The sequence below is a fragment of the Pangasianodon hypophthalmus genome, chromosome 16 (genome assembly GCF_027358585.1).
Source record: "Pangasianodon hypophthalmus isolate fPanHyp1 chromosome 16, fPanHyp1.pri, whole genome shotgun sequence".
NCBI lineage: Eukaryota > Metazoa > Chordata > Actinopteri > Siluriformes > Pangasiidae > Pangasianodon > Pangasianodon hypophthalmus.
In genome coordinates this window covers 22,275,415-22,289,651 of record NC_069725.1, presented here as the reverse complement: position 1 = coordinate 22,289,651, position 14,237 = coordinate 22,275,415, and the positions used below count along the sequence as shown (strand labels likewise).

Sequence of the window (14,237 nt, the reverse complement as noted above, 5' to 3'; positions counted from 1 at the left end):
TCTCCCCCTGCCACACACATACTCATCACCCTCCTCTGTCATCTCAAGGCGAAGCGAAAATGAAATAAATGGTAAAAGAACGAGGAACGAGGGGGAAATCTATATTTTTCCATGTCAGACCTTCGTTTTGATCAAACCTCGATGGAGTCGGAATGGTAGCAATTTCGAACCAAGGTTACACATCAAGACTCATTTATCCACCTTCTCTCTATTTCACTCTCTTTCTCAGTATCACACACTCACACACACGTTCACACACCCCGCAGGTTGGACTGTACCGACTTCTGCCATGATTGATCTGAGATGTCTCTGCTTCCTCTTATCTTTGAGGGAAAATGGAGATCAGTTCTCTCTCTCTTGCTCTCTCTCTCTCTCTCTCTCTCTCTCTCTCTCACACACACACACACACACACACAGACACACACACAAACAGAAAGACACACACAACCACACAAAATATGAAAGTAAAGCACTACATCATTGCTGATATTATTCCGCCTCACTTAAAGTGCTGAAAAATAAAACACTTTGGGGCATGCAGTTATAGGAAAATAATCAATGGCACAGTGATGTAAGTTACTGTTATCACCCCACTGTTGATTATTTTCCTACAACAGCATGTCCTGAAGTCTATATACCACAGCAATTTGCTAATGACACATTGGTTTTTCATTGTTTTTTATCTGTTTCTAGTTACATTTAATGTTATCTGTTAATTCTGTTATAGCAGGTATGAACAGTCACTCACCAACCTACTTTTTCTCACTCCCCTCAAGTTGGAAAATTTGGGAATTTACAAATGCACAGATTAGCATAAAAAACAAGCTTAAACAACTAGCATAAGAATTAATATACCACAGCAGGACTCTCCATTCTGATTTGCAAGAAGGTGTTGATTCACTTTCTATAACAGATAAGACAAAAAACAAAAGCTTGTCATATTACAAACTCAGTTACAAACTCTGTCACTGGAGACTCCTTCCAAAAAAAGCCATATTATTATTAGCATTAGATTACTTAGATAGTTCACCATCCAGGTCCCTGTGAATGAGATGTCACCATAGAGCCACACTTTCTGACCAATCAGATTTGAGAATTTAACAGCGCTGTGTATTAAAAGGTGTTACAAATAGCTGAGTTCCTTTAAAGATAAATCTCAGCATCCATTAAACACAAGAGCTAAAAAAAAGTAAGATATCGGATCAATGTCCAACCTGACTAGTTTAAAAAAATTAGTTTAGAAGTTCTCAACACTGTGTTTACCTCATGGGGCAGACCGCAACGATTTGCTTTAATCAAGAATATTGAATAAGACAGAGGATCAGCCTCTGGATGAGAAGTGCACCACCATGTAGACGTGCCAGTGGTTAGCTAGCATGCCATGAAAGTTAACGTATAAAACACACATATGCTTTTAAATCAAGACTGACAGCCTAATGCAGCACTGAACAATGGGTTTATTAAGGGGTTAATGCACATACTGAATGGGTTTGATATTCTCGACAGTCGTTCAGTGATCCATGAGAGATTCTCAGTATTTAAGCATGACCTGGAAGAGAGAGGAAAAAACAAAAAGGGCAGGACAGTCAGATGATGTAATGTGTAACATTATTAAATTATTATTAACCGTGACTGTGGTTTATTCTGAAGTTAACTGAATATGACTGCGTCCTACTTCCCTCACTATTCCCTACTTCACTCCGAAGGGTACCTGTCTGCAAAGGCTCAAGAGTAACGGCCATTTTCAACTCACAACAACACCTTTAAACCACTTTAATCTCATTTTTAACCCTCGAATAGACAGACTCAGCAGAGAAAATGTCCCCATGTTGGTTTCATTTAGGTATTACAGTTCACTTAGCCTGATCTTTGTTAACAAGGCTAGATAGATAGATAGATAGATAGATAGATATACATACATGCATACATAGATGTACTTTATTGATCCCAAGGGGAAATCTGGGACTTTGCAAATGCACAAATTAGCATAAAAACAGGCTTAGGCTAACATTAGATTTGTGATTATACCACAGCGCAATTCTCTATTCTGATTGGTCAGATGTTTCGTTTCAAAGATTCGTTTTCTATAACAGCAGCTCTGACAGTAGTGCTGGCTCCAGTTCAAATCGTAGCTTTATATTAATGCACATCTTCTGGATTGTATTTTGATGTGTGTGTGTGTGTGTGTGTGTGTTCACCTCATCCAGCCAGTCGTTGAAGGCGGATGTGCGCGTGAACACTGTGGGTTTCTTCAGTTCATTACAGTTGGTGGACGACACAAAACTGGTGACGCCCTGAACATACCATTTACCATCATTCCCCTTACAGTTCAGAGGACCTCCAGAGTCTCCCTGTGGAGATAGATAGATAGATAGATAGATAGATAGAAGAACAAAGTAAGAAAATGATGAGATAAAAAGAAAATATGAAAGAAAGGTGGAAATGTGGAAAGAGAGACGAAAGACAGAAGAGACAGAGAAGATAAAGGAGGGTAAAAGGTATTGCGACAGAGGAAAAAGGTTGAGAAAATGAGAGAGAAAAAGAAGAAAGAGAATGCAGGGAGAGAACAGAGAGAAATATGAGTGATAATGACAGAAGAAGTGTTAAGAGAGAAAAATTAAAGTGGAAGGAGAAAGAGCAGAGAGAAAAAGAAAAGGGAGAGAGACAGAAGAGCAAGAGAAAAAAAACATTTAAAAAAAAAACGAAAAAGGGACAAAAAGTGGGAAATGGGAATTTTTTTTTTTTAAAGTGATAGAGAGAGCAGTGAGGAAGAACAGAGAAAGATAGAAATGTGAGAAAAAGATAGAAAGGCAAATTAAGATAGAGAATGAAGAGAAACAAATGGAGAAAGAGACAAAAATGGTTGAAAAAAAGGAGAGAGGAGATAAATACAGAAATGATATTGAGCGGAAGAAAAGTAGGAACAAAGGATGGATATAAAAAAAATGAGGGGAGAGAGGATTAAACAAGAGAAGAAAGAAGAAAAACAGACATGGAGAAAGAGAGAAGTGAGTAAGTGGAAGGTTAAATTTAACCCTTTCATTTATAAATTATTAGAAATCTCATGTAGAGTTTTAAAAAATACTTTTTAGCACTCAGATCTGCATAAAACATCTTATAACTTTTAATTTGAGCTTAAAAACAGATTTTTTTTCTAAGAATGTTTGTATCATTCATTAACTTTTAAATGTAACCAAACTAATATTTAATACAAAGAATTTTGTAATCTTTTTCTTCTTCAATAAAATAGTTTTTAATGTTTTTTAAAATGAATGAGGATTTGTGCTCAATTTCTTTTCTTTCTTTTTTTTTTTTTTTTTTTTTTGTTAAAATCTTCCTTAAAGCAATGACAGTGATGCAGTGGGGATTCATTGTCGCCTCACAGCTTCGGGAATTCCCGGTTTGATCCTGAACTCGGGATGCTGTCTGTGTGGAGTTTCACTTGTTCTCTAAATCTTTACGTTTATTCAGAAAATGAGTCCATATTTAATATGAATTATTCTGTAACTACAGTGTAATTATGAGACTGAAGTTTGTACTGTAAGTCCGGATCTGCCGTTTGGGACGTTCCCAGTGTGTGTGTGTGGAAGAACTTCGTAGAGTTCAGTAGTATTTAGGGATATTTATGAACACTCACATTGCAGCTAGAGCGAATATCTCCTCCTGCACACACCATGGTGGGTTTCACGTTTTTGCCCCACCAGTCGCTCTGGCTACACACACTGTACTCCACCACCGGCAACATGGCCTGCTGCAGCTTATCAGGTATGGGGCCATGGGCTACGACGCACAAACACACACACACACACACACACACACACAAACATCACTGATTAGAACCTCATACAAGTTAGCTAGCTATCTAGCTAGAGTAAAGTAGCTAGCTAACTACCAAGGTAGCTAGCTTAGTTACTCGGTTGTCTTTCCCCCGTGTAACATCAGCCACAGAAAAACATGACACACACAAACACTGCAGCCATGACAACACTCTTACCAGTCCTAGCTAGCTTCCTAACTAGCATAACTAGCTTATCTCGTGAGCTAGATTAGATTTATGATGATCAGTAATGCAAAGGAAATAAAGATTGGTGTAACTCTGGTGATGAGGAGTTTGTATGTCTTCACTGTAGCTTTAGAGAAGAAAATACACACATTGTTATATTTAGTTACATTGCAATGTTGGAATGTTGGCAATGAAATATTTTTGATTCAACATGTTGTACAGTTTATATCCGCTCACTAACAAAACCTACACTTTGTCCTCCGTGTTTGTTTTTCTTGGTTGTCCCTCAACTTGCGACTTGATTGTTTGGGAGGTTAAAAAAATCTCCCACTAAATGTTACATATGACTTTTCCAAAAAGTTTTGAAAGCCACGTATTCCTGAAGGATTATATATAAAACGTCTGCTAGTAGTTGGGAAAAAAACATCAAGTATAAAAGCACCATTACTAATTTGCATACTGTTTATGGTACTTGTTTTCTTGCTTCAATTTAGCTAGCTTTAGCAATTAATTCATTTAATTTTTAATGAATAAAAAATAAGGTAACACTTTAAATTAAACTTCTCTTAACTAGCATTATTTACTGGATTAACTAACATTAACAAATGTTAAACTTCAGGATTAATAAACCACAAAGTAACATGTTAACTAAAGACACTTGACTGCCATGTTCACGTTATCATGTTCTTCTGATGTCCTATTTTGTGTGTGTGTGTGTGTGTGTGTGTGTGTGTTTGTGTGTGTGTGTGGAGGCTCACTGTAGAGGTCGCCCCAGCCAGAGACGTAGCAGGGCGTGTCATGGGGCAGGATTTCTCCAGCAGGAGGAATGCAGGCCATCTGAATGCTTGCACTGAGAACAGGAGCTTTATCCAGCTTCAGCAGAGCAATGTCGTTACTGTAATAACACACACACGTTCACAGCGACACACACATGGTGCTGTTAGTTTAGGAATGTTCTCTAGCAAACTCTTTTTATATTGAGATCATGTGATACCTTAATTGCACGCAAGTCAACTCCATTCAATGAATCATGTGACTTCTGATGGCACCAGAACTAATTTGGGAGTTTCATAATGAAGGAGGGGTGAATACTTATGCAATCACAACTTTTACATTTTTTTGAGTTATTTGTACAATATTTTGGGCTGTTTTGTGTAGATTCATGATATATAATCCCAATTATGTCCCTTTCAGTTTCAGGTTGTGGTGTTTATTAGTTGTGGTGTTTCAGTAGATGTGATGCATAATACATGACAAATGCTAGTTAGCGAGTTTAATATTTTTTCAGTAAAGAGCACTGCTTTTAAACCTACATCAATTTGGACCTTAAAAGTAGTGCATAGGGTTTGGATAGGTTTGGGGCTTGTAGATTTCGAATTGTTTTGACATTTTGACATTTTGTGAAGGAGACCTGGCAAACCTGCAACAGTGGAAACTGCACTTTTGTATGCAAAAATGTAATTTGGTAAAAAAAAAATAGCTCTCGCTCACCCGCAAGCCACACACTCGATGTTCCATTTAGGATGGACGACGATGCGGAGGACGTCTCTGATCTGCTCCGTGTCCTCCTGCACACTGAGGTCATGCTTTCCCAGGACAATGCGATAAATATCACCTGGGCTATATGCACAGAAACACACCCAAATAACACACACAAACACACACACACAGATGGCGGCCATAATGTTCTGTGAAGCATATTGAATAACCATAATCATTAATATTATATTTCCCTTTAGAAACTGCTGTGTTCCTTCAGGTGCTGGCCAACTCTGTGGTCGTACTTATTTTCTTTGTGGGGTCTGGCATCGATGCTGGAGCTGTAACTGAACCCAGTGTGAATAAAAGACGCTTGGTACCGGGTGGCTATTTCACTCAGACGCACTCGAGGCAATGACCATTTAACCACAATCACCAAAAAAAAAAAAACCCTATTGGAACGGAGAAGAAGTTCCTTTCAGCTACTAGCCATATCACTTTCACATCACTTATACATCAACGGTCCTGCTGTGAGGTGTGTGTCCAAAAATCCCAGTCCACTACCAAACACTGTGTTTATTTCATCATTTATCAAAAACTAATACTGTATGTTTGTCAAAGTATATTTCTCACAATTTCCACATATAAGTCTGAGTAAGCAGGAGAGATTTCTATGGACTGCACTTGCTATTAAAGATACTGTTTAACCATATAAAGGTGTTTTATCAGGGTTCGTGTACTGTAGGAAGATGCTGTTGTTCCTCCTCTTGGTATTTTCACAGAGTACAGTTTGTTGTCTGCTTTGCTTTAATAATTAATAATGAAATATGTCCAGATAGCTGTCATTTTGTGTTGTCTGTTCATTGAGAGTGAGTAAATGAACATGGTACTGGATAGAATCTGTACCTTGGTCAAGACCGCCACTGTCAAGTCCAAGACAAGTCCAAGACTAAAACTAGCCAAGATCAAGTCAAGACCAAGTCTTTAGGAGGACGAGGCCAAGTCAAGATGAAAGCGAGACAGAGTCAAAATAGAGACCAAAAAACATCAAGTTCTTTTCAAGGCCAAGCCTTTACTAGACAGCTTCATTTATGCATTGTGCCAATGATTAGGCTGTTTTCTCGAAGGAGGAATTACTTTGTTTCAAACTTTGTGCACTTGAAAAGAAAAGACAACACAAACATTATTTTTTACAAACTCTCCATCAAGACAAAGACCGTATTTAGCGAGACCATGCCCAAGACCGAGACAAGTCCAAGAACAAATGCCAATAAGTACAGGACAAGTAGAAGTCAATACAGAAAACAAAAAACAGACCAAGCTGGGAAAACACCTCCAAGATGTTCCTGTGACTTCTTAGAAATTCCATTCTTTTTTAAAACAAATACACTCCAGACTTTTTTTTCCCCCCTAAACTAAGCAATGCTTAGAAAAGTGAACAGTGTGTAGGAAGACACACAGCCAAAAACGCACCAGTGAGCCATGTTCACTACAAGTGAATAAGCTACTACTGTAGAGCAAGACCCAGCTCCAGGGGCGGGACATATGGTTCTAGAGAGCATTTACTTGGAAGATCACATTCAATTTTTTGCTAGAGTTTTTGGACACTAAAGTTCTCTTCACTTACAAAATGCAGTGTCCAGCTGTCAGAACCCAGCGTGGAGCGATTAGTGTCCCACCACAGGTATGATACCAGCGGCTTCCATGTTTATACTGGAGCGAGATCTGTACACACACACACCACAAATTGATTAGAAAATGAAAAAAAAATTGTCATCAAGACATCAACGGAATAGTGCAAAATAAAAATCTCATTTATGTCTTATCTCATGTCTGATGTTTGCTTCTTGGGAACTATAGAGATACTATATCTAGCAAGTAATGGAAGTCCATCTCAGCTAAACTCTATTCTGTAAATATCTGTCTCAATCTTCTTTGCTGATGTGGTTTAGGACACATTGCAATTCAGCTATTTCCGAGAATTAATTATTTAGAAGTGAAATGTACATTAAAATGTCAGAAGCTTTAAAGTATCAGTCTTGTAGCTTCAGTGCAAAGCTAACGAAGCGCAAATCAGACGCAACATATCGGTCAAGTATATTTACAGTGTAACTTTATTCATACAGAGTTTGATTAATTTTCACATTTGAGGGAAAAGTTAATAATACCAATGGTTATGTCTTGTTTCTACAGTCACTTTGCTTTTACTTTGTCTATAACAGAGACTTAGCAGCTATGAGCTAGCTAAATAGTTTCCATGCTTAATGTCTGTCTTTTCTTTTTTTCTTATTAATTTACCAACATCTCTGAGGGAAAAGTTAATAATACCAATGGTTATGTCTTGTTTCCACAGTCACTTTGAGCATAAGTTGCAGTTCAGACTTTAATTTATTGAACATACAAGGAGGAAAAACAGCGCTTTTGAGATTGTAAGAAGCTTTCCAAGCTAAGGGATTAGCAAAGTTACTGAAGTACCTGCCAGGGCCAGCTGTGAGGCCTGGCTTCTTCTCCGTTCACCACTCTGCCCGGGAGCGGCTCAATCTCAGGAGTGCCACATCCATAGGCTAGAGGAAAGACACACACACAAACACACACACACACTCACACTTTTATCTAGGCAAATATGTTTCTTTATATTTTACACTGAAAGCAGAGAATACAAGCTGGGAAAGACAATTTATCAGAGAAAGTCCATGTATCTCAAATGCACATGATAATGATAATAACTAGTATTACCAAGCTATGAATACAGGTGAAGGTAAATTACCTTATTGTGTATTTCCAAAAAAAATTTTAAACATTTGATACTAAAATACAATGTGAGGAGATGACTAGCATTCTGCAGAGCTAGCATATATAACAAATCAATTTGCATAAAATGGTATGAAGATTAAGGTTCGAGTTAAGAGCAAGGCCAATGTTCAGATGAAACCTATATCTCCAGCTGGTACCGTACTCACCATAAGCTGCTAACAGCAGGAAGAAGACCAGTCGTTTTAGCATGATGTATATTTGCGTGTCAGTGTGGACGCGTGGCATTGAGCTTATATAGCTGTCACTGACCTCCACGCATTAAAGGAATAGTTCATACACAGCTCTTTACACAATGCTTCACTTGCTCCAAGCCCAGATGTTTTGTGTGTAAAGTTTTCCGCATTGTTTTATACTAGAGCTACAAATCTGATTGAGCTAACACGTAAGAAATGCTTATAGCTACCAGTTTTGCGGAACAGTTATAAATTCTTTCTGGGTTAACTGTTGCTTTAAGGCAGGTAGAGGAGAGTACAGTGCTGGTTTATCAGTACTGGTCAATGATACGAGCTGGGAAGAATCTCAGTACACACACATGTCGACAGAGCAAAGTGAAATGAGAATATTCACACGGCACACAATTCTTATGTCCAAAAGCTAAAATGCTAAATCATAAAGCTAATAATTTCTTTATTATTATTATTATTATTATTATTATTTATTATAAGTTACCTCATGGGTTACCATTATGCTAGCTTAAATATTGTCCTAGAAACAATGAAAACAAACATTGCTAGCTAATAATGTAAAGCTAAGTTGTGCTGTAAAGAAATACCTTAGAAATACCTTTCAAATTAATCTGGTAAGGAAGGAACTGTTTATTGCTGATAGACCATAAGTGAGAACAGGAACTAACTTGCTTTTCTGGATGTTCCACAACATTAAATGTAACTATAAATGGATAAAACATATGACAAGTCTTCATTAATAAATAATGAATAAATGGTATAAATCGTAAATGGCAATTTGCTGTGGTATGAGGAATAAAACACTTTAAGATATGATGTTATAGGAAAATAATCAACTTTCGGGTGGTAACAGCAATTCCACTTCATCACACCATCCTGAGGTTGATTGTTTTCCTATAACAGCACACCTCCAAGTGTTTTATTCCTAACATATATCATTTCAGAAACCAAAAGTTATATTAAGGTACATTATTTCTGTACCAAGAAGACATACTAAGGATATTCGTTCTTATGTGTGTTGGTACAGAATATAACTCAGCCAGTGATCTGCATCATAGAGAAAAGAGTGAATAATAGAGAGGGAAAACGTGTGGAAGACAGATAGATAGATAGAGCCAGATGCAGACATGGAGCTTGTCCAGGACTGTAGTATCAGTGCCACTGACACACTCACACAGGCGTAACTGCATAATTGCTGACACTGGATTTTACTCAAGACCAACAGTCCTGTAACAACTTTTTCCTGCGTTAATAAATAACACAGCACGTCACACCGTCCTCCAGCTCTCACTGAGTCTAGAGCACTTTTTGTCTACTCCTTTCTGTCCTTCAATCCCTCTCTCTCTTCAGCTCTCTCTTCTCTGACAGTTTTTGTTCTCTCCAGGGGAGAATTACAGTTCTCCGAAAAACAAGAGCGCTCTCATAAATCCCCAGTTTAAAGAGGCACAGCGAATCGATGTTTGGCCAAACAGCTAAACGGCTCTGTTTGTTTTCGGGCCGCATTCGGCCAATTCACCACGCCAGATATTTGGTGGGCTGATTTACACAGAAGACATGTGTGCTGTGTTTGCATAAGCAGCGTGGGACACTGGGGCACCACGGTACAAAGCTGATTTGCTCGGGGACATACTGTCCCTGTTGTCCTGCGTAAAAAACCAGTTAATGTAAGGAATATGAAATCTCTCCCCAGGTGGACATAAAACACTCTGTGCAAGGACACCCATCTCTAAATGATTACCTCACATGGGGAAGCGTGCTGGAATGTCTGAGAATGAGTGCTTTAGCATCTATGCACTCTGTATTATTGATACAGTACACAAATACGCGTTCAAAGGTCACACAAGAGTCATTTCACACACACACACACACACACACACATATATATATATATATATGTATAATTTCATCAAGTCAAGACAACACAAATTAATTCTTTACTTAACATGTGTACTGACACCACTGATGCTCACTGATGTATTTAAGATTCATTTACTTTTTGTTGCATTGTGCTGTTGAATTCTCGATTCTAGATTCTGATTGGTCAGAATATTAATTAATTATTTATCATTATAAACTTAAGTGATAACTTCTTTCTTGATTGTTCCACAATGTTAAACATAACAATAAATGGATACAAAATATGATGCGCTGTTCTTTAATAAATATAAAATTTGTTATGGTAGGGTGTTAAAGGAAAATAATCAACTTAGAGGTTGATTGTGTTGTTGTGTGATTGAGGTTTATTGTGTTATGCTGCATCACACCACCCAGTCGTTGATTATTTTCCTAAAAACCGCATGTCACAGAGTGTTTTATTCCCTGCATCCAATATAGTAATGCATGCAAAAGAAACTAATAAAGAATAATGAACACAAGCAAGTCATTGTGAGCTGTTGTTATCAAAGTGACTCAAGCATTTAATTGTGTTCCAGACATTTTTCTTTTTACAACTAAGGTGACCCTAAGGAACACTTCCCGTGCAGCTTTTCCCATGGAGCAGTTCACCCAGCCGCAGTAGCCGCACCACTCCCACACACACACACACATACACACACACACACACACACACACACATACACACGCAAATCACCAGCGGCTCAACTCACACCCTGTAAGAACAGCCAAAAGGATCTGCTGAGGTTCTCAGACATGGCAGGAATCGTCTGAAGGGAAACCATAGGCATTGAGGCTTTAATGGATAAATCATATCAAACTCGGGGCAGAAGCTCATTTAAGGTGATCGAAGTTTCCACTTCCTGCGGGTAAATCCTCCACTTCCTGCAAGCAAACCCTCTATTTTCTGTGACTTTCTCAGTCTTAACAGAAACTGTTGATAGCTTGCTACATCTATCTCCACCTAAATATTTCAGTTAAATAACAGGTAATTATTTAGGAAATAAATGGAAATATAATGATTGACCAAAAGTGCAGTTGGACAGTATTTAGAAACGTGATGGATTCAAAAATTCCACATCGCAATCACAAGGTATTTTGCATGGGCAAATTGTCTACACAGATTTATACGTATTATGACCTTAGAACCATTTCCCAGAAACAAACAGATGGATAAATCATAAATGTCTGGGTAACATCAATAATCATTAATGCTTTACATGTTTTACATTAAAGATACTTATGGGATACAGGGATAGTGAAATATGGCTATATAAATCTTTTTACTATGATATTACCATCTAGCAACACATAATTAAAGAGCTGCTACTTGTTTTACTCATTCTTGTGAAATAACGGAGTGTAATTGGTCCAAACCTCCATACCTAAAACTAAAGGAACACACAGAATGCCTTTTGGGGTTGAAATAAATCCCTTAAAAGCTGGGTTTCCAACACACACACACACACAAACACACACACACACACACACACATATATATATATATACATATATATATATATATATATATATATATATATATATATATATATATATATATATATATATATATAAACGGTATGTATAGGTATATTATAGGTGGACCTGTATTAGAAATACATTTACAAATAATGCTAATAAAGATTTTGCTGCTCTAGGTGGACTCTAGACTTTTCAGGTCTTCAACTTAGTACTGTTTGTCTTTACTCTTCTACACCTGTATAATGTAATGATTAAATGATGTAATGATATAATCCCACTATCCAGTGTCACCCAGAAGAGTTCCCTTTTGAGTCTGGTTTCTCTCAAGTTTTTTTCCTCATGTCTTCTCAGGGAGTTTTTCCTTGCCGCAGTTGCCTTTGGTTTGATCATTAGCAATCTAAATATAAACTACATCTGGATTTCTGTACAGCTGCTTCGCAGCAATGTCTATTGTTAAATGTACTTTACAAATAAAAGTGAACTGAAAGACTGATCAAATGAATAAACTGTAATTCCGCTCTTTTATCCTCTCTTCCCTTTCTGTCTTAACCTATAACGTGTGTATTTTCCTGCACTAAGTGGAAATTGGATGCATATTTCTTCCAAAATTATGCATCCATTTAAAACCAGCACATGAGTTCTGTCAGCAGACAAAAAACAGCAGGATAGACATTTTGATAGCGGAAGTCAGTGTGTGTATACGTCTCATTTCAGGCAACTGAAAATTACATGCTCTTGGCCTTGGATCACACTGCTGACTCCGAGCCATTCTCTCCACCTATCCGGGCTAATGAGAGCTAAAGGGGAAAAATCAAGCCTGATCCCCCAGGATTGGCAAGCTGACGCTAGGCCAAGCTTCTTCCCGCTCCCCTTCCCTTTAAAACACCATTCGCTGGCTGTGCATGGAACATATTACACATAATCACAGCCCCAGATGTTGGCTGCATCCATCAATATGTGTGGCTGATGGAGCCTAGGAAATGCCTAGACAACGATTTGCCAGTAACAATATGACAGAGGTGTTTAAAGGAGGTTTATAGGGGGAATTCGGAAATGTGTGGGGGCAGGCATGCTAAACAAAGTGAATTGTTAATAAGTAAAGACAGAAGTTTGTGTTAAAGCAGGTAGGCTCATTTGTAGTCCAGCTACAACAGAGAAATAATACATGTTACATTTCAAATATATATATATATATATATATATATATATATATATATATATATATATATATATACACACACACATTATATATATATATATATATATATATATATATATATATATATATATATATATATATATATGACCTTTATATATGTCTGATATCAGGACTACAAAGTGGGGAGGCCAAATTGTCCAGAAAAAAATCTGTTTTCAACTTTGTGCTTCATTCATTCATTCATCCATCTACTCACCAATTCTCCCATCTCATAAAAGCTTAAAGAACCCATCATGACTTTCGAGTAAAACAATGCAATATGTCTTCTTTTATAATTTATCAAATCTAGCTTTTAGATGTCAATACTGTGAATTCAATACAATCCCCCAGAAAGATGTAAAATGTAATTTCCACTTAGTCCTTGGCCTGTTCTTCCATTCATCCATCCATCCATCCATCCACCCAGCTATCAGTATAGCTTTCCCTTTATCTCTCCATCAAAGCTTAAAGACACAATCAGAAATCTCAAAATCCTATTTCAAATAAGTCCTTGGATCTGCAGTTGATCCATCCATCCATCCCTCCTCTCTCGCTCCATTAAAGATGGCATTTCCTTTACATTTTCAAAACACCCAATGAAAAGTCACAAAATCCACTTTCAACCCAGTCCATCTATGCTTCATCCAATCTATCAGATTAGCTCTCAATTTACATCTGCATAAAAACTTAAAGACCCAAACAGAAGTCATAAAAACTCACTTTAAACTACTCAGTCCTTGGCCTGTTCTTCCATCCATCCACCCATCCATCCATATAATAATTGTAATAAGCAGTAGTTCTTTTTTTTTTAACATGGACCCCACTGCTGAAGATGTAACTGTATTCACATAGCACACTGACCCAGCTCGAACTAAATGGATTAGCTTAGACCAGTTCAAATGTCACGCAGGACGCACCTGGAGATCCAAAAGTACCACTGCTAAAACAAATAGTGGCATGATCCCTTCATCAAGCTCAGCGATCTTTCCATCCTTGGCAGTAATAGGAGCTGAATGTGTTTTGCTATCATATGTCCTGCTCTGATTGGCGCCCAGCGGTGAGGTCATTGGCAGTGATCCCTTTGAGAAAATGAACTTGGATGGAGGGACAGCAGGAGAAACAAAAACTCACACGGTGCTGTCTGTCATGGGCCTTTGAGTCCAGGAAATGGCAAAGAAAAAAC

General features: G+C 37.7%; 1 protein-coding gene across 1 annotated transcript; it reads right to left on the bottom strand.

The window, feature by feature from the left end:
• Window positions 1-1,437: 1,437 nt before the first annotated feature.
• LOC113530350 (chymotrypsin-like elastase family member 3B) lies at window positions 1,438-8,689 on the bottom strand. Its single transcript, XM_026920248.3, has 8 exons — window positions 8,443-8,689; window positions 7,958-8,046; window positions 7,110-7,207; window positions 5,495-5,623; window positions 4,762-4,898; window positions 3,638-3,780; window positions 2,199-2,351; window positions 1,438-1,549 (listed from the first exon to the last, which is right to left on the bottom strand). Exons 1-8 carry the CDS (start codon window positions 8,519-8,521, stop codon window positions 1,532-1,534), a joined length of 846 nt encoding a protein of 281 aa, XP_026776049.1. The 5' UTR covers window positions 8,522-8,689; the 3' UTR covers window positions 1,438-1,531.
• Between the last annotated feature and the right edge of the window lie 5,548 nt (window positions 8,690-14,237).